The sequence below is a fragment of the Aythya ferina genome (assembly GCF_964211825.1).
Source record: "Aythya ferina genome assembly, chromosome: 3".
Taxonomy (NCBI): Eukaryota; Metazoa; Chordata; class Aves; order Anseriformes; family Anatidae; genus Aythya; species Aythya ferina.
The window spans coordinates 45,022,569-45,042,399 of record NC_140298.1 but is presented as its reverse complement, the minus strand read 5'-3'; the positions used below and the strand labels follow the sequence as shown (position 1 = coordinate 45,042,399).

The 19,831-nt window shown below is 47.4% G+C and overlaps 2 protein-coding genes across 10 annotated transcripts in view; one reads left to right on the top strand and one right to left on the bottom strand.

Moving 5' to 3' along the window:
- Positions 1 to 3,765, top strand: part of KIF25 (kinesin family member 25) — a 40,832-nt gene extending 37,067 nt beyond the window's left edge. For all 6 annotated transcript variants that reach the window (XM_084513459.1, XM_084513462.1, XM_084513460.1 and 3 more), the window contains 2 exons: positions 1,769 to 1,924; positions 3,153 to 3,765. In XM_084513459.1, the coding sequence (XP_084369585.1) occupies positions 1,769 to 1,924; positions 3,153 to 3,310 (314 nt within the window). In that variant the 3' untranslated portion in view covers positions 3,311 to 3,765. The remainder of the gene's footprint in view (positions 1 to 1,768; positions 1,925 to 3,152) is intronic.
- Positions 2,397 to 19,831, bottom strand: part of FRMD1 (FERM domain containing 1) — a 49,808-nt gene continuing 32,373 nt past the window's right edge. For 3 of the 4 annotated variants that reach the window (XM_084513457.1, XM_084513456.1, XM_084513455.1), the window contains exons 11-14: positions 18,564 to 18,899; positions 18,298 to 18,426; positions 17,484 to 17,563; positions 14,356 to 15,451 (exon numbers count right to left, since the gene is read on the bottom strand). In XM_084513457.1, coding sequence (XP_084369583.1) covers positions 15,164 to 15,451; positions 17,484 to 17,563; positions 18,298 to 18,426; positions 18,564 to 18,899 — 833 coding nt within the window. In that variant the 3' untranslated portion in view covers positions 14,356 to 15,163. Of the gene's footprint in view, positions 2,901 to 14,355; positions 15,452 to 17,483; positions 17,564 to 18,297; positions 18,427 to 18,563; positions 18,900 to 19,831 lie in introns of those variants that run through there. The other variant, XM_084513458.1, reaches the window with a different exon arrangement.

The following is a 19,831-nucleotide window of genomic DNA, read 5'->3' as shown; positions in this document are numbered from 1 at the left end:
AACCAGGACAAACATTTGCTTGGTTTGGGGCTCGGCAGGCTCACTCTCATCAGTATTAGATGTGGACCATCACATGCGGTAGACGAACCTCTGCCACCGGCTGCACTGGTGGAGATTTGAAGATGCCAGACTTACTCTGATAAAAGCGAGGGCAGCTATTAACTTGTAGTTGTTTTTAAATGTAGACAAGTCTAAGTGAGCAGAAGTACAGCAGCCATCACGCACGTTTAAGATGTACATCAGCGCTTTGGCTTGCTGGTGCCACAGCCGTCCTGAGCCCTTACACCAGTTCCAAGCTAAGTCATCCCTTCCTAGCAAACGGCCTCAGTTTGAAAGCAGCTAAATGCTTTGGGGAAGTTCATCTGACCAAACACAGATACGAGTGGTTTAAATGTGTACCCCCCTGACCTATTTGCAGTTTTTGCTTTACAGTGACAGCTACTCGTTTAGGCGCCCCTCTTCAGCCTAGAGATAGCTGTAGACAGAGACCCAAGTCTACAGTTAGTCTGAGATGCATTGTACATGTATCTCAGATTATTGTCCACCCTGTGGCAGGGTTTGCTGAGTGGTTTTGCTCTGTGCCTCTCTGCCAAGAGGCTCCACCATTCCAGCCCCATCCTGCCCCATTTCTACAGCCCTCTGCCCTGGCTTCTGTGGTTATTTTTGCCGTAACCATACCTTTCCACATTTGTCTCTTGAACACCTCTCTTGTTCTCCCAGTTTGGAAAATGCTGCTCTGAAGGAGCAACAAGATCCCTGGCCTCTCTCTGTGGCTGGAGGCGGGACAGAAGACAGTTAAAGAAACCCTGAGCCCCTTCTGACCCCACCATCAGCTCTGCCTAGCATGGATCCTGTGCTCTGGGTAGTGATAAATGACTGCAGATCCATGTGTAGCTCTTCCACTATCCTGAAGAAAGGCTGAATTTGAATAATAGGCTGCTAAACGCTAATAGCAAGTTTCTCTACCCCAAATGGTAGAGTTAAGGACAGGAGAAGTTACTCTTAACTGGATGCTCATCCAGACTGATCAATGAGTTGAGATCGCAGTGCCTTTGTAAATTGGTGCAACTCGATGAGCAGACAACACCCTTTCTGATGCTGTTTGAGGTCAGTGCAGATAGTTACAGACCACCATGCTGGGTGGATGGTAAAAGGACATCGTTTTCCTGCATGACCAACCATGACAAATCATACCGTAAAGAACAGCATCTCACAGACTTTGGTGAGCATAAACCTCTCACATGTATGGCTGCTGTACAGTTCTGTTTCTGCAGGTAATGCTGTCAGTGCCACTCTTGTTCCTCCTAAGAGTTACAGACTGGGCAGTTAGCTGTTATGAAAACGGTGGAACACACCAGCCTTCTCTCCCAAGGCGCCGTGGCCTGCTGTTTTCAAAAGCAGTGCTGTCTTGTCCGACCTTACGGTGTTCCTACTTTCTCAGTTCCCTGTTGTGATACATACAGAGCCAAGATGCATTGTACAGCTGAAGGCATCAGCTTCAACATGAGGTACTCTAAACCATCTGCAGGCACTGAACCTTCTTTAACCTTCCTTCAGACAAGCAGAAACGCTGCACAATGGGTTTGCACTCTTCAGTAAGCAACCACTGCATCTTGCCTTTGGCATGGGTGGACTGGAAGTCACGGCTCAGAATCTGTGTTTAAAAACATCGTGTCTGAAGTGTGTGATACAGCAACAGAATTTCTCACAGATTACAGTCGAAGCAGCTTTACTTGCTCTCACCATTGCCTTTTTCTCCACGTGTTAGGCATGTCTGGAGTGACAGGCGCAGCACTGAGAGAGACATCCTTCATTAACCGCAGCCTGTCCGCCCTGGCCGACGTCCTCGGAGCGATAGCGGAGCAGCGATCTCACGTCCCCTACCGAAACAGCAAACTCACGCATCTGCTCCAGGACTCTGTAGGTAAGGAAGTATTCTGGCCTTTGTTTAACAACATAGACTTAATTTCCCAATTAACCCTGCTTTGCTGTGCAAAACCAGAGGATGATTGTGCAGTGACACTCCTCCTATGTGCGCCTCTGTTCACAGGAGTGGTGTGACTACACAGCTCCGGGAGTACAGGGAGAGCTCTGAATTTGGCAAAGCCCTCCTGTTTGCCAAGGTTCAGTTTATGAATGCATTTAGAATAATCACATCTCTATCAGGATAGTGAAGGGTAATGATTGCACCTCACTGGTGTTTCAGGTCGTGTACACTCTCAAGTTAAGCTTCAGTCTTTACTACTACAGCGTGCAGCCATGCATTTGCACGTTCCTTAATATTGGGCCCTGAAGCAGTAGGACAAAGGAGAGAGACCCCAGAACTATACTATGACTCTTTGTATCTGGGTCACCTCTTCCTCTCTAGCTCCTCCTCTGTGCAGAAATAATTTTAAAGCAAGTGGAATTCCCTCAGTACTGTTGGATCGGTGTCAGTCCATGGGGTAGTCCATTCTTCTTCTGCCGGAAAGCATCAGCCCTCATGCTTTTAGTCTCCAGTTCAAAGCTTTGGCAGCGACTCAGGTAATAGCTCTGCAGAGTTTCTGAAAGACTATGCACTGTGCTTGAACTTCCAATTTCACCTACTGCTAGAGTCCATCCTGTGAAAGGGGAAAGCCAAAGAAACAAGTCCAGGAGCTAAGCTGTGTGGGCACCGAGCCTGGTTTTAACCACATCTGTCTGGTGCATGACCTGGGTGACATTGTTTACATGAAGTGTTGAGAGTAGCGATTTCCTTGTTTGCTTGATCATTCTTTGAACTTTTAGTAAATCTGTTTTGCTTTTTTGTCACAAACATGATAAAAAAAATGTCACACAAAGAAGATCCTGAATTCGCAATCATTTGACAAAGCTTAATGAGGTGTCCAGACCTTAAGATACACGCAGACTAACTGGTGATGCTGTAAGGGAAAAAAAAATCTATATTACAAATTACGAAGTGTTTATCCTACTGAAAAAAGCATCATATTGGTAGACATACGCTTCATTTTAAGGAGTTGCCTGTTTTCAGTAACCTTCTTCATGTTGTCTTCTGCTTCATAAAAGCACTGGCAGCCTATGCTGGTCACTATGTACATCAGTACATTACTGGTGCATAACTTACTGAAAATAACAAGATAAATGAGCATGTTTGGGCTTTTTCCTGCTTCCAGGAGGTGATGCCAAACTGCTGGTGATGCTGTGCATCTCTCCCGACCAGAAGTACTTGACAGAATCTCTGCAGTCTCTGGGATTTGGAACTCGTGCTCGGCAAGTTCAGAGAGGACAGATCAAGAAAAAAAATCTCCCAGTGCAGAGTAAAGCAAAATAAAACCTAAGACTCCCATGGATTAAAGTATTATTAATGAGTTCCTCAGGCTGAAATGTATATCATTGTCCTAAAACTGTTCTTTTAGATATCAACTGCCAGATAAAATAAGCAATCCTCAACATGGCATTAGTAAGCCATAAACCTGCTGATAATGTTCTAGCTCCAAAGATAATAACAAGAATTGAGAACAGCTACCAGCCATGGTGGACTCTCATAGAAATAAATCAGGCTTTCTTAGGAAAGCTACTTCAAGACATAGTTTTGGCGATGTGTTTCCTCAAGGCAAGTAAGTAGAACTAAGTCAACAGACCCCTGATTTAGGATGTCTCGCTTCTGAAAGGCCAAGGCTGCCTTCTGTTTTCTCAGTAGAAGGCAGGAGTCTGAACAGCATTCCAGTGCTTCAGAGCAGCAAATGAAATACTTCCTCACAGTTTACATTAAAATGAGACACACCATCACGGCTTGCTCTTCTGTCTCGCGTGGATGGGGTCATTCCCGATGCACTGTCAACTGTGAAAGGAACCCATCAGCTGTACTGAATGGAGTTCTGCTCTCTGGTTTTAAGTATGGAATAACAGCACTAGTGAGATGGAGAAAAAGGAGTAAGGCTACAGCTGTTATCCCCCTGGAACGGAGCTTAGGAAGCAAGTGAGGGGTCACACAGCTTTTTGAAAACACGTTCAGGTTAAGTGGGTGGAGCGAATCCCAGCTCTGCTGGGTTCACTATGACTACAGCTTTGCCTCTTGTTTGTTTGCTCACTCCATGAGGGCTGAAGGACCCAGAACTACAGATCCTAATGGCTAACGGGACCTAATTCCTACAACCATTTCAGTAGCAGTCCTGCTTGTTGTTTCAGTTGCATTTCCAAAGTTAACCACACCACAACATTGAAGTTGTCCGCACACTCTAACAGCATAAATACACGCCTCCCATCTATCAAATGAGTAAAACACCAAGAACCCAGCTCATGATATGATGCTAGTCATCCTCAAGAGGCTTTTACACTCCTTCACCAATACTGAAACGACATCACACGGGGTTAGTGAATGAAGTTATATGGACAGACATTTCAAGGAAACTTAAGCAAGGTGAGAAGTGATTTTGAGATGAGTAGATGCATTCAAATAACATCTGATGCATTTTATGCACTGCTTTATAGCTCAGCAGAGGCCTCAGGATTCACTTTGAATTTTTACCCCCAGCAATCACTCTGCCTCTAGCCTGGGAGAAAGGTCAGCAGTAGGTCACTGCAAGAAGGCTTAAGTTGCAGTGGCCTGCCCCAAAGGCTGGAGTTTATAGTACTCCAAGTCACTTAGCCTTCACAAGCATAAATATTTATCCAGAAATTATATAGCATACTATTATTGGAATGTCACCCTTGAATATATAACAGCTGCTGTGTTGCATGCGGTGCTCTGGTGCTCAGAACATTGGCATTGCAACTTGGAGAGCTGTAATAAGACTTGTTTTCCTAAATAATGTCATGAGGTTAAAAATGCCTCAACTTTACCCGATTCCAGCAGTAACAGATGGGTAGAAAAAGAATCTGGACATGGGACCTTATAAAGCTGAACGGTCACTGAAAGAATCTCAGATAAGAAAGTGTCAGAGTGAGGAATGTCAGCCTGTTAAGCGAAATGCAGGAGCAGACAGCTTCAAGTTTGCCCTAGTCTGATGACAAGGCTACTAAATCAGCCACGATTAGAGCTCTGAAAGTGGTTAAGTGACATGAGAGGAATGAGAGGGCTAGCTGAATCCACCAGCATCTTCAAGGCCCTCAAATATTTTTGAGGATTTTGCACTTTCTAAGTGTTGCGTGTAACTTGTTATGATCTGTGCTTGCTTTTCTGGAGCTACTCTCTAAAACTTGGCCTTTATCTATCATCTGTGTGACAGGGAAAAAGCAGCAATGCCTATTATTAAAGCTGAGAAATAAAACCTTTAAATATCAGCAAATACCAAAAGTTTAAGTTTCTACATTAACATAAACTCTGCCAAATGGTGCATATGCAGCATTCCCCATTCCTGTTTTCCTTTCCAGTGTAGCATATTACTCCCTGGCCTACGCAGCGAAGCGTACAGGCTATGCAGGGCAGCAGTGTTGACATTTTGCCCCAAGAACTTTCAGTTTGGGAATTTCCTGGGTTACAGACACTTGATTTCTCAATCCCAGCACCAGCTTCGATTCACTGAAGGAAAGAAGGGCAAAAGTTGCAAGGGCAAAATGGCTTTTTTCTGGTACCTGCGTTCTGCATCGCACCTTGCCCTGTCCCCTTGCCAGCTGCAATACAGGCTGCCAAATAGGCACCACGCAGCTGCTACCCACTGAACCGGGCTTCAGATGCTCCTCTAGAATTTATTCTGCCTTTTGCCTCGCCCTGCCCATGAGCTGAGCACACTACACGTGCAGTTGCGGCTAGCCGCCTCCACCTCCTTCTCAAACCATTCCACAAACCACAGGGCACACCAGTGAATTTGGCCCTGAGAATATTTCAGCATCTCGGTTTAGCATCAGGTTGGCCAAGGGGCAAACGCTGTGTAGCCTGACGAGCGCAGCAGCTGCTGGGAGGCCACTACTCATGCCCACGTGTCCCCGAGCACCTGGTGTGAAGGGAAGCAGCTTCCAGCCCTCACCTCCTCGTCCCCTGCTCGCACAGCCTCTGACTCACCACCGAGTGCCCTCCGTAAAAGCAGAACATCTGGATCTGGTCTGGAGACAAAGAACTGGAGCCCATGTCTTGCTCCATGCAGGAGGTTGTCTAGCTTGTAGGACTTTCTGCAGATCTGGGGATGGGGTGGGGGAAATGGGGCTCTGCCAGCCCAGTCCCTAGGTCCTAATACCAGCAAGCATATGTCTAGGGTAGAGTATGCAGACACACAGACCTGTACAAGTCAGCAGAACTCTACACATGGAACCAGACAACAGCTTTCAAGGTACAAGTCCAAAACAGCCCAGAAGTTTGGTGCCCACGTTGGATTTATCCTCACAGATGGAACTTACCGCCTCCGGTTGTTGGTTCCCCTTGCAATCAAAGGAAAGGGATCAGTGAGACAGAGCCACTTTCAGCAACTCTCCCTGGTTCTGAGAACAAGTCCAGGCCACCCGTTTCGTGTCCCCTTTGTGCTGGGCAGCTTACCTGACTGCAGGAGCTGCCTCAGGCACAGCACGTGCCTGCCGGGCTGTAAATTCACACTGCAGCTCCCAGCACCCTACGCCCTCTGTGCAGAAGCCACTGAGCTTCCCCCTGACCTGGGAGTGCTCTGAGCAGCAGAGAGCAGGGAAGAGACTTGATTTGCAAACGAGCACAAATGCTTAACAGTGCTGCAGCTCAGCACAGGGTTAAAAAAAATCAATCAATAAATAAAAGCGGTAATTAAACCCGCCCACACCTTTGGCCAAGTCTGAAACAAAACCCTGACCTATGCTGAAGTTTGAATGTTATACATTCAATTTCCACGTGTGGCTTCATGCCTTGGCAGCAGCCACACCACAAAGAGAGGCTGCTCAGGCTAGGAAAACCATAATTAGCATTGGAAGGGTCACAAAAATGCTTAATTTGTTATTAAATAGTCATCATCGCCGACTCCATTTGACAAAGAGCTTTTCCAAACCTCCGCAGAAGGCGCAGGCAAGAAGGGGAAGGTTTTTGGGAAAGGCTTTCAGCTCCTGCTGTGGGCAAGCAGTCACAAGCTGCTGGGCCTGCGACCCCTCCGCCACCAGAGCAAGCAGGGGCAGCGGCTGCAGAGGGAGGAGAGGCAGACCCCGGGTGCAGACAGGCTGAACGTACCCAGCCTCTCACAAACCCCGTGTGGCTTTTGAGCAATGCTTTAAAAATAGCCCCGCCAGACAGCAGCGCGAGCCACGCGCCGTCCAGAGGAGGGCAGAGGGTGATCTAATTGAAGGGCGTGAGCGAGGGGAATTGTTGCCTAGGATCTTTTTCTGTCCCTAAGTCCCTTTTAACAAAGCAAGATTTTAATCTTGCAGTGTATTCGGTTTCTAAATAAGAGAGACACAATCTGAGAGAGAAGTTGAGCGTTTCTGAGCTCACGTAGGGCTCTGCCTGGGGGGAGCCGACAGCCACGCTTGGTGCTGTTTGTTTGGATTCATCTTTAATAAAAGGCATGGTGCCAGCGGTCTTGACTGGGGTTGGCAACGTGTCCAAACAATCAGCGTCCTAAAACTGTGCTCGGTTGGTCTCTGGTGACATTTAGGGGCGAGCACGGTGCAGGGGGCCAGGGACAGCGAGGGAAGGCCACAGGCCTTGGGGCACCGCAGCACCTGCCCGGAGCCTCGCATGTTGCAGGAACCACGTGGGCAGCGCGGGGAGTGCTACAGCCAGCCGGTAACGCACCTCCGTGCTCTACTGCAAATCCCTCCCTGAGCTCGTGGACGGGTTTATACAGGTTGTTTAACAGCCTCCTTGCCTCACAACAGGAATCCTTTCCACCTGTGCTTTTACCCGAGATCTCCCACAAACAGAAGGGTGATCCCCTTCCCCACACCCAGCAGCCTGAGACAGATCAGACGAAGCATTTAGAAGAGGAGTCTCAAACACAAGACTCGAATAATTTTCTATAGTGCCCCAAACCCACGTCGTGTGTACAGTGTGACATCCCTAAAGACTGGGAGATCAGCCTCAGAAGTCCTGCTGCAGTGCAGAAATGGTGACGTGCCCAAAGACATCCACACATCAGTCCTAACAGCGCAAACACCAGGGCCTAAACATGGAAACAGGAGGAGAACTGCAGAGCTCCAGCTGTAACAACAAGTATTTAGCAACAGCCTTGATAAGAAACGACGAGGGAAAAATCCAGGCCATGGTTAGTCACCAGACTCCAGGAACAAGAGATCTGCACAACCTGTCCACAGACTGCAGGCCAAAAATTAGCCCTTTTCTCATCTCCATGGGGAGCCAAAGAGAAGCCAAGTTATCAGCCCCTTGTTCCCCCTGCTCCTCTGGCCTCATGCTTGCCAGCACCTCCTCCAACACGTGTCCCCTCTCGCCCTTTTTCTGCCACATGAAATTATTGCCCTGGCAGGGCTGAGCCAGTGCCCAGCAGTTCACTTAGAGGCAAGCACCAGAGGCGTGTTACTCCCTCTCATTTTCCTGTGGACTGCACTAGAGTTTCTGTCCTCTTCTAAACAAAGAAGAAAAAAAAAAGAAAAAAAAAAAAAAAAAACAACAACAAAAAAACCCAAACCACTGCTATAAAAAGTTCTGGAAGCTATGGCAGAGGCTTTGAAAGTCCAAAAGGCAGAAGAAGATATTTCCTCCCTCACGTCAAGGGGCAGGAAGAGATGGTGATGCCTGACCACAGCAAGCTGCACCCGCACCTTCAGCAGCAGCACATCTTGCATTCCCCCCAAACAAGGAGAGAGGACTTGCGACAGATGAAATACTCCACGGAGCAACACACAACAGCCACTTTCCGGACACAATCAGGCACAACAGCACATGGGAAGGGACAGGATAGGATGGGATGGGATGGGATGCCCTTAGCAAGCTATGGCCCCCAGGCAGCTCACCCACAGGGCCGCACCACCAGAAGCTGCTGGTGACTCACCTGCTGGTGGGTCTGCGAGGACCTCCGCCTTTCCCCAGCTCTTCTCTGCTGAGGAGAGATGGTTTCCTCCACATTGATTGCACTTGTCTGTGGCACCCTCCTTGTGGACCTACTCCCAGCTGTGCCAGGGCATCAGCTGAGCCGTCCAGAGCCCTTCCTGCACCTGCCCCTGGGCAGCAGGATGCAGTTCAGGGCCACCAGCAAACCTCGTTCTCCTCCAGGCCCAGGGTATTACCTCTGAAGCATCTGTCCTCACTGTCACCACGCTCTGTGTTTTATCTGTATGTTCTCTGGATGAGAAACTGCACTTGGAGCCGTGTGGGCACCTACCTGGAATTACTGAGGAAGCCCAGAGGCTGCAGGACTGCAGCGATGAAACTGGGCTCAAGCAGTGGTAGCAGCACCTGGGGCAGCAGCTTTGGGGCTTTCTTAAACCTCATTACCCTTAAAGGCGTGGGGTTGTCTGAAACCTCACCCAGAGCTCTGGCAACATCCCCAGAAGGCCACCCACATGAGCTCCTACTCTCTGTTGGGCTGCAGGACCAGACAAAAAGGATAAAGCCAGCAGCATGGCTGCAGGGCTGTCCCTTCACATGCTCGCCCCCACCCTGTGTTTTTCAGCAGTAATTCTGCTTTGGCTCTCAAAGTGGTTTGTGTTGAAGCAAATTGAAAAGTTTTGTGCCCTCCCTATTATTGGTAGTGCAAACGTTAAGGAAAATTGCATCCAGCTGTTCCCACAGCAAGTCCTGCTGCTCAGCTACAGCTGCAGGACAGGGCCAGCTGAACGCCTGGGTGTGGAGCCAGGTGGGGACTGCAGCTCTACAGAGGTGAGAGACAAAGTCCTGGTGCTCACACACCTGACCTCAAGGTATTCCCTAAGTGTGACTTTGGTTCTTGACATCCAAAAATACACACATATATTGGGCTTCTGGACGTTGCCTAAACACACCTCAGTGCATCAGTGCTTTAAAAGCAGGATTACGGGAGCCCTCTCTTCACATCTGCCTAGAAAGACCATGAGCAGAGCATTTGCATCCACCACAGACGGATCATCTGGGCAGAAAACCCCTCGTGGCGCCAGCAGTACTCAGAGGAGGGGATGGGGCACTGCCAGTGCCGCTGGCCCCGCAAGGCAGAGCAGAGCGCTCAGGAGCTGCTTCAGCAGAGGCTGCGTGGAGCCTGGCCGCAGCTCCTGCTTCCTGCCATCAGACCTGGGGTAAAGCTCCCGCACACCTACACCAAGCGATTTAACACTAAATATAGGAGCGCAACCCACAGGCCAGACAAGAAAGATTTCAATACCTTGGCCAGGAGCAACAGCAAACTGCACTGCCTCTTATTACCAGTGGTGGGTAAATGTGGGTGCCACAGCAGTAGGCAAAGAGCCATGTCGCTGTCATCCCAGGTGCTGAATTATGCACCGAGGACAGAAAAACACCTGGCTTCCTACAGCGTGTGGTGTTGCTCACAGATCCCTATCGCCTGAGCACAGAGCAGCGCATCCTCACCACACCGGTGCCTGCAGCAGTTGCGGCAAAGGGAACTGGGAGGTCTCCCAATGGCGCTACCCTGGGCTGAGGTTTGGGGACACGGAGGATGATGCCTCTGTGTGTGCTCCTGGAGTCTCTGGGAGGGGATGCTTTTGGACACCTGTAGCACATGCCGCATCTTATCTCACTGGAAAAATAAGGGCTGGTATAAAGCTGTTTGTGAGATTTAAAATAAAAACGCGGGACAAGGATTTCCAGGAATAAAGATCAAGCGGAGTTTTAAAATCCCACAGCTATGCCCTTCACCAGCGCTCTACCAGGAAGCCTAAACACCACCTCCAGAGCCAGCCTCGGGGCCCGGCCGAGGGGGCCAGCGGAGCACGGGGCGGCGCCGCCAGCGCCCCCCCAGGCCCTGGGCTCCGTCCCGGCCCCGGCCCCGGCCCCGGCCCCGGCCGCCCTCGCCGCGCTCCTCGGGCGCCGCCCCGCGCCCCGGCCCCGCGCTGCCGCCTCACGGCGCCGCCTCGGCCGGGAGGGGGCGGCCCGCGCCTGGCCATGGCCCCGGCCCCGAGATGGCAGCCGGGCTCGGCCCCGGGCACCGCGGGCACCGCTTCTCGCTCCAGGGCTGCTCTGTCCCTCGGAACGCCTCCAGCTTCCCGGGGCTCACTGCTCTCACTCGGCCCAACGCCCCCCGTCAGCTTCAGCACAGCACGCTTTGCTTAAAAGTCCTCAGGCCGGACCTCCGAGGACTTGCTGCACTCGGCGTGCCTCAGCACCCACCGGGTGCCGCACCAAAGCGTCCCCATCCCTCGCTGTGTCACTGCATTCCTCCTGCATGTGGGGTTCACTGGTGCCACGAGAAGTCCCGTCTTCACAGAGCGGCTCATCCTACGTATTCCAGGCAGCAGCACCCACATTAGCACCTTTTTGCCTGCTATCACTCCATTACTTGTCCAGCAAAGCAACAGAGAAATGACAAAGCCCTTGTCAATCAGATTGCTTAATATATTGCTTTAATATTTAATATTAAAGTTTACTTCTATAAAAAACTGTTACCAACCCCCTTAGCCAAAGCTGTGTGAGCTTCTCGTCCTCAAGAACATTTGAAGCAGATACCCAGCAGGTCCTCGACGGGTGGGAAGTACAAAGGGGAAAAATTTCAAGACTAGGGGCAACACTATACTATTGAAGCACATTTAAAAAAAAAAAAAAAAAAAAAAAAAAAAAAAAAAAAAAACAACCTTTTTTAACCAAAACAAAAACAAAAACACTATCTTTAGCAGTCTATAATATAGCCAGGGGAAAGGAGAAAAAGAATTTACACAAACTCCTGCCAGCGAGCTCCTTTGAGAAGAGATGTGAATAGCCATACTGGGGCACTCCTTCTGAGATTTTATGTCCCAAGAAAAGCAAAACTTTCCTTTACCCACGCCAGACACTAGGCCAGCAGGTTAGGTGACTTACAGCAGAGCTCCTTGGCAGCGCTTTGCATGACATGCACTGGTGTGCTCGTCCCTGATGCAGCCCCCAGGGGGATGCTGACAGGAGCTCTCTACACCCCTGGGAGTTGTCCACACGCTGTTCTCTCTATCAGCCACCGTGAGCAGCTTGTCCTGTGTCTCATTACTTAGATTCAGCCCCCATCAGCGCTCCAGCTGACTCCAACCGGCTGGACTGGGTCCTCAAGGTATGACAGAGGCCCCTCTGGCAACTTGCTGCCGAGGCTGGCAGGGAAGAAAAGGAGTTGTTCCAGTGACGGCAGTGTTCATGGTTTTCCGCTGGAAGCTGAGCTCACGCATGGGTTACAGCCCAGCAGCACATTCATTTCCAAAACCTATCTATCTCAAATGGAAGACATCACTGACATCCACCTCTTGGAAGGAAAAAAATATATATATACAATTACCTTTTTCTGTCAATACTTTATTGCAGGTGTACATATACTTTTTTTTTTTTTTTTTAACAAAAAATTCCTTTCATAGAAAGGAGAAACTTTTACCATTAAAATAGAGTGATTATACCACAAGTATATTACAAATATATACAAATATTGGCAGCTAGTTTCTAACATCAGCTGATAAATGCTTACAAGTTACCCTCTACCAAACTAATGAAACCAAAATAATAAGACATTCTAAATCCAAAGACAAAAAAAATCTATTACTAGCAGGAACATTTTTTTTCATATGAATACAAAAACTTGCATAATAGATATTCACAGTGCTTGTAAGGTATTCATTGATTCACTCTCAGTCTATACACATAAAAAAAAAGTGTCCAGTCTCCCCTTCATATGCATTTGTAACTTACAGTACTGGGGGGAACTGCGTAGACCACTGAATGAAGACTTGGAGCACTTGCCTTCCCCACCAGCCGTGAATAAATACAGGGAACCCCCATGTACATACAAGGCAACGGAGACTTGTGCAAGAGCCAATTACACTGCTGTCAGGCAGTGGTATATTTTGTGAACCAGCAACACCAGGACTGCAGCATTTCACCAGTTCTAGTTAATGTTTGGTAGCTGTGAAAATAAAATACCAAGCTGCTCATTCTTAATGGTTAATAAACACTTCAGAAAACTGGTCAGGCTGAGGCAGGTATGACTGTGATTGTCTTTGAGACAAGTGTGCATGTATGCGAGCACGTGGAACACATGCCTGTTTTGTGACACCTTTCCAAATAACAATACCTGCCGTATTTTAGAGCTGTCCCTCCAGCTCTGCAACAGGTGCAAGAGCAAAGCTGCTCCCTGCAGCACTGCCACCTTCCTCCTGGTTCTTGGAGGGGTACAATCTCCCACAGCTTACGGCCAGATAGGTCCCAAGTATCAGGGAAGGCTTAACTGGACTGTCCACGAGCAGCCAGATGTCCTTCACCATTTAGGTCCATTTAGGAGAGCTTTTTTTAGATACTGTAAATATGCTTCAGGTACTCTAAAGGTATTTTGGCTTTGCTTGGAAGGATAGAAAAAAGGCTACAGTGAACACACATAATTGTGCATTAAGAGAAGAAAGAACAGCATGATCAAAGAGGGCACAGTCAATTAAGTTGTGGTTACAGTGAGTTGTGTCCATCCATTCATTCAAACATGCGGCTAACAGTTTGGGCTAGATTCGTCAACGAGGATGTACGGCCACTGATGTCACTTCAGCAAATGCAGGTGCATCTGGTGGCCTGATGTGGTCTCTCTACACCACATTCACTTGCATAGAAACAGTGAGATTGCAGACTTCACAGATTTGCTATTTTGACAGCGTACAGGAATGCAATTCACCAGACAACTGCTAAGCTTGTCAAGGCAGCAGCATGAACCCTCCCTCGTTGTGGTTTGACTTCCTTCCTTTCCCAAAGCAGCCATCTTCATCTTCCAATTGATCAACACTGTACAACACACACTTCCCAAATCAGCACAACAGCATCATTCGGCTTCTTAAGTTTGCCATGAAAAGCAGTTAGTGTCCACCTGCTGTCCAAAGCAGGTTATGCATGATCTAAGTACAAGCTTCCCAGATGTTGGGAATTGATGGGGAGGGGGTACTAACAGCGGGGAAAGGCAGGGAAGGAAATCAAAAAAACTATACATTTATTTGGATGTAACAGGGCAGCAGTGTGTTTTCCACACCAGACAAATGCCTTAATCAAACAGCATAATTACAGCTATTTTCCTGCCAGGAGCCAGGATGGCCAGCTCCACGGGACTCAAGACCACCCAAAGTACCCCTGGTTCCCTCCCGTGCCTCCATCATCACATCACAGGCCTTACAGCATCGCTCACACACACTTGCGTGACCTATGCAGGATGAAGTTGAACACAGCCACTAGGAGCTTTGTCTATCCAAAGCGACTTTCTCCAGTCCACATCTGCCCCCAGCAGAGTAAAAAATTCTAAGGAACAGTTCTATGAAAAATAAAGAAAAGAACAACATAAACGTATGATGCAACTTAAGGGGTGATCATGCCCGGACAAATTCTCCAGTCACACTCCTGTCTTCGAGAGCCAGTCATTTACTGCTCTTAATTTGTCCTCTGTATGCTCAGAAATGGCTATTTGTTTCATCCCTTCCCCCATCTCTCTCCCAAGGATATAGGGATTTATTTACCCATCTATACCATGGCAGTAGTAGAGACAGCTGACAGACAGTTCCATTTGTTGCATTAAAAAAAAATAAAATACAAACACACAGAACCTACACTGTATTTGGCTGGATGCTTACATGAAAACAAAACAAAACAAACAAACAAACAAAAAAAAAACTCATGGCAGAGCAAGTTTTGCTCCCAGTAAAGCAAACAGGCAACTTCTGTGCATTACAATCAGAAAAGGCTAGACTTTTCCATGCACAGACATCCAAATATGCTCAGAGTATATCCTGACCTGACAACCGCTAGCAGTGCTGCAGCAGCACAAGCTCAAGACAACCAAACTACTTGTATAGTAGCATTAACATAAGTGGACCACAAGAGAAAAGCAGGAAGCTAAAAGGCCATGGACTTTGTAAATATCTTTCTGATAAATCAATTTTGGTCCAGTTTTGGGTTGTGTTTTTTTGGTCACTACTAATGGTGCAGCCCACTTCCATTTTCTGCTCAGCAGACCCTCCCAACGCCAATGTTAAGTGCTACACTCCAGCTGATTTGCCCTGTAGTCAGGTCTGCAGAAGCGATTCCACTTGCTGATTACGGAGTTGAGTAACAAAGCTGCTCAATCTCCTACAAGACCCAGTGACATCACACGTGTGAATGAGGTATATATTTCCATGCTGTGCTGTTTCCTGGTATGGAAGAGCTCCAATCTCATTACACCACGAACTCCTCTGGCAGCTGGTCCTCTCCCAGCAGATCCAAGGAGAGGCAGTTCATGGATCGCTTCCCGTAAAGGGCAGACTTGGTTTTGCAGTCCGCTGTGGAATAAACGCAGCCGTAGACAGACATCTTATCCTCCAGGCTGCAGCCAAACGTGTAGCTGTGGGATGTGTCCGAGGACAGCGTGGCACTCAGTGGCGGGTGCCGGTGCTTGTACAGGCGGATGTCATCCAAACTCTGGCTGTGCTGGTCCGTGCAGCTCCTGCCTCTCGGCGATTTGACCTGCCAGTTCAGTAAGATGCACGTGAATAACAATGATGAGCTCAGGCACTGCCTAAGGATGCTGGCTACGCATGCTTCAAATTTTCCAAATTGTTCTTCCGCTCCTTCAAACAGCCCCACCAGCCTTCTGAAGGATATCGGCTTAATGAAGAAGCTATGGAGTATTAAGAAATTACAAGTGTGTGCAGCCACCCTGCCTCACTGCACCAGATCCTAATCTCTACGCACCATGTCCTCTGCGTCCAGTACAAAGGACAAAACACTGGGCAGGTATTAACGACATCTGAACAACCTGACACTTACACTGACACTGACTGCATGGTTCCGCTAACACATGCATTAAAGAATCACCCCAACTGCTTGAACACACCAAGATGAAGCTACTTAAAGTCTTTTAAAGTCTTGGGAGCTGAAAGGAAAGTTGGTAACAACCATGCAAATTAATGGGTTAGTGTCCAAAATTCACTAAGTGCAACATATACTTTTGTCTACATAACATTGCTCAGAAACGAAGACAAGAGCAACAAAGCAGCAGTAATTCCCAGAGGAAGATGTCATGCTACACAAGCTGTAGTGATGTGTCCTCTTTGGAGGCATTACTGACCATCCGAGACATTTCCAACTTCCCCACCTGTTTTTTCTTCCTCTCTGTCTTGACAATCAGCTTCTACATGCTGATTTTAATATTAAGCCGAGACATTTCTGTTAGCAACACAGAGAAGCGCCTCCCAGTACTAAGTCTCTCACCTACACTGGATGGGAACTAGAAAACTACCCTGAGGAAATCTGTGTTGACTCAGCTGTGCTCCCAGAAACAGGCATACATGTATACTGCATGGTCCATCCAGCACTAAGCAAACACAGTATCTGATGTATACAAGTGCCATCAGGGTGAGGAGATGTCTCTTAATTGCTTAAGCAGTCCTGTGCTGATCAGAAACACTCTTATAAAACAGATGCCTCCCAATCAATTAACAGCCTAAGTGTGTGTTGGTGAAAGCATTAACATAAAACCAGTACTTTAAACAAGATACCTGCTCCTTGCCTTGCTGTCTTCAGTCATTCAACTCAAATTCAGAAATAAGTACATTATGATTTGTACTGCACAGCGTTCAGCTTTTGATATAAAAGCTTGGTTATTTTTTCCATCTCTCACAGCACTTAACAGAGTACTTTACTGATAAGTGAAATCCTTATCACTTTTGACTGGGTCCAGTAAGAAGCACGAGAAGTGAAAAGAAGTCTTAAAGTAATTTAAGTCCTTGTTCAGAAAAAAAATCTAGGAGTATAGGGCAACAGGATGAATAGATTTTTTAAATTCTTTTAGCAGATAAGGATAATGCGGATCAAGAAAGAAAACTAGAGGCAGAGGCTTTTTTTTTTTTACATAAAGAAACTAAACATTTCCATCCTCCATCCCTGTGGGTACAAGCTGAAAAAGATATTGTTTGGCCTTAAAAAGACAACTTCATAAGCTTTTCCCAAAGTCCAACTTACGATATGACATATTTTACCATATATAGTTGTCTTTTCTCAAGGGTTGGATGAAAATAAAATGTTGACAACAAAGACTTCAGCATACACATAGTATAATCACACAAATGATAGCAATTTTAGAGCTTGAACATCTGGTTTTGCTCTGATGTGAGCTCCTTCTGGCTTCAGGAGCAGGAAGATGATCAAGCTTGCAACCCACATCCAAACTGTATGGATGGTCTTGGCTCTACATTGTGCTGAAAATTTGCAAGTGGTTTATTTTCCATTTCCTGTCTGGAAGCTTAAGGCAGATGATGGCTGGTTTGCAAGATTTCCACATTGGTCGCTCCAAACCTCTCTGTACTTTTCTGGACCCAAATGTTGCTCTCATCCTATTCCCAACAGCAGTCATTGGCCAACAGCTGTTTTCAGTTAGACCATTTCAATCAGTCAAATACAGACCTATCAAGTTCACCTGATTTACAGCTGTCTCCATTACACTAGACTTTGGTTCAACGCCCACACACAGACCTTCCTGCCAAGCACCACTCCTTACCTGATGAAGGGACTCCACACTTTGACCTCTCATTTTTATTAGCGTGACTTGCACCACAGACAGCGACTCCTGATTTACAGCTGTAAAGAAGGAGGAAATAAGAAGCGTTACAGGTTTGAGTTTTTATTGGCAGAAAGGGGAAGTTGTCCTCACAGGCTACACTCAGACAGTGCTATCCTACAAATACAAGTATACATCACTAAGCACCCTCAATATTCTGAGAGTTTTTGCTCACAAATACTCCTGTTTGTCCCTAAGAAGCAACATTTAAAAGCTCACAAGAAAACAGCTTTTTACCAACTTCTCCTGTATTTGCCCAACTTGATTTGCTACGAAGCCTGTTATGTCTTAAGGCCAGACAGCTCCTGCATGAACCCGTTGTCTAGCATTCCCCATAGCATAAGCCACAGAACTTAAACTATTAATTCCTGCAACTTGCCCATTAATCTGTGGTTGAACCCCTTGGCTGTCTTGTGGTATACAAGATTTTAAATTAAATTCTTCACTACAGAAGGTTTGCCTCAGTTATCTTTTTGTCGTTAACTGCATATAAACACAGTAACTTGCTAAACTGGGAAAGGGGAGACCTTAAGGAACAAAGGGGAAAGTAACACTGTACAATGTAAGGTGCTGGCCTTTAAACTCTAGAGGAGCTGACTTCAAATACTGCTGCAGTAGGTAGACAGTAAGTAGCACTTTGTTTGGAAGAAGACACAGCTTCTTAGATCTCTCAGATTACACCTGATTGCCCAAACATCTTTCTGATGTTACAGCCTCAAGAAAAGCACTCAGCAGTAGCAGAAAGCCACCTCACCTTGGCAGCTAGCAGCATCTAGAGGAAGAGATTCAACAGCTTCTTCCACAGTGACCTCCTCTAACTGGTCTCTTTCTAAAGGCTCATCTACAGGCACCTCCTCTGGCTCATCTACTGCCAGCTCAAGATCTAGGAGGAAAAGAGCGGCAGGAGAAGGGTTAGCATTACATGCCTGCTCTGAGTTGCTTCATGTTTTCTTATTCTCCGTTCTCCTGTAGAAAGCAGAAGCAGGCTTAGAAGTTACTCTGCATCTCCAAATTCCTTACCATCATCCTGAGAGTCATCTTCAGCCCTCCCCTTACTGCCGCTATCAATGCCAGAGCTACCATAGCTGATGGTTGAGCTGCAGGATTTCTCTTTCCTGTGCACTCGGTCGATGCTGAAGGGCTCATCCACTGACATCTCCACCGACACTCGGTGCCTCGAGTCAGCCTCAATGCCCGAGGTGTGAGAGCTGCCGTGGCTCCCCGTGGACTGGCGCGAGAGGCGGTTATCCCTCCGGCTGCCCACGCTGCTCCCGCTGCCGCGTGAGTTCTTGTCGCATGGGTCCAGGTCCATGTCCAGCGTGTCGCTGATATAGGACTCCCGGTAGCGCTTCTTCTCTGAGAAAGAATGAGGAGAGAAGGCCGGGGAAACTTTAAGCAAGACTGCAGGAAGGGTAACAGAACTGGGAAGTTCTGGGACAGGCACAACCTGATGGTGAAGAAAATTGCTGCAGCTACTGAACAAATAAATGAAAAGCAAGTTTTGTGTTCTGCTTATTCTACAGACACTGGGACGCCCAGCAGGTTGCAACAGAACTACAGTCATACTTACAGTAAAACCAGTATCTGCTGAATTAGAGCAGGCAGCTAGAGGCAGTTATAATTCAGAAATACTGCCTTCCAGAATGAAGGAAATGCAGCAAAGCAGGAATCGCTTACCTAACCTAAGTGTTCAGTCTTTAAAACAGAGTACATCGATTGTTTCTCAAGAGAGTCACCAATGTGTGGAGACAGCTAAGAATGGGATCTCTATGGCTGGCATTTATTAATGATTTCTCCCATGGCTTTTCTGTGGCCCAAAAAGAAGGATGCTGAAGGTGGACAAGAAATCCACAAGAAGCTAGGAGATACAAAACAATTTAGAAGAAATCCGTCCCACCCTGCAGTGGAAGCTAGAAAGCAGGGGGGGGAGGTGCACCAGGGCATTTCAAACATTTGTGTCTGGGCACCTGAATCACATCCCCAGGTATTACCACAATGTTGTAAGATGTTTATTTAAGCTCTGAATTGCAGGCAATAAAATGTTAGCAGAGATTTCCTGACAGTGTCTGGCAAGGAACAGGATTTCAAAATGCCAACAAAGACAGGGCAGCAGCTCTAGCACAAGTCCAAGGAAGCCTTGCTATCTGCCATGCCTCTGCCTTTCTCAGAAGACAGAAATCTGTTATTTTAAGAACAAAGCCAGGAGAAGCAAGTACTCACATGAGCTAGCCTCTAAGAAGGCCACTACCAAATAGGAAAAACAGATAGCAGCTAATCAGGTGGCAGGA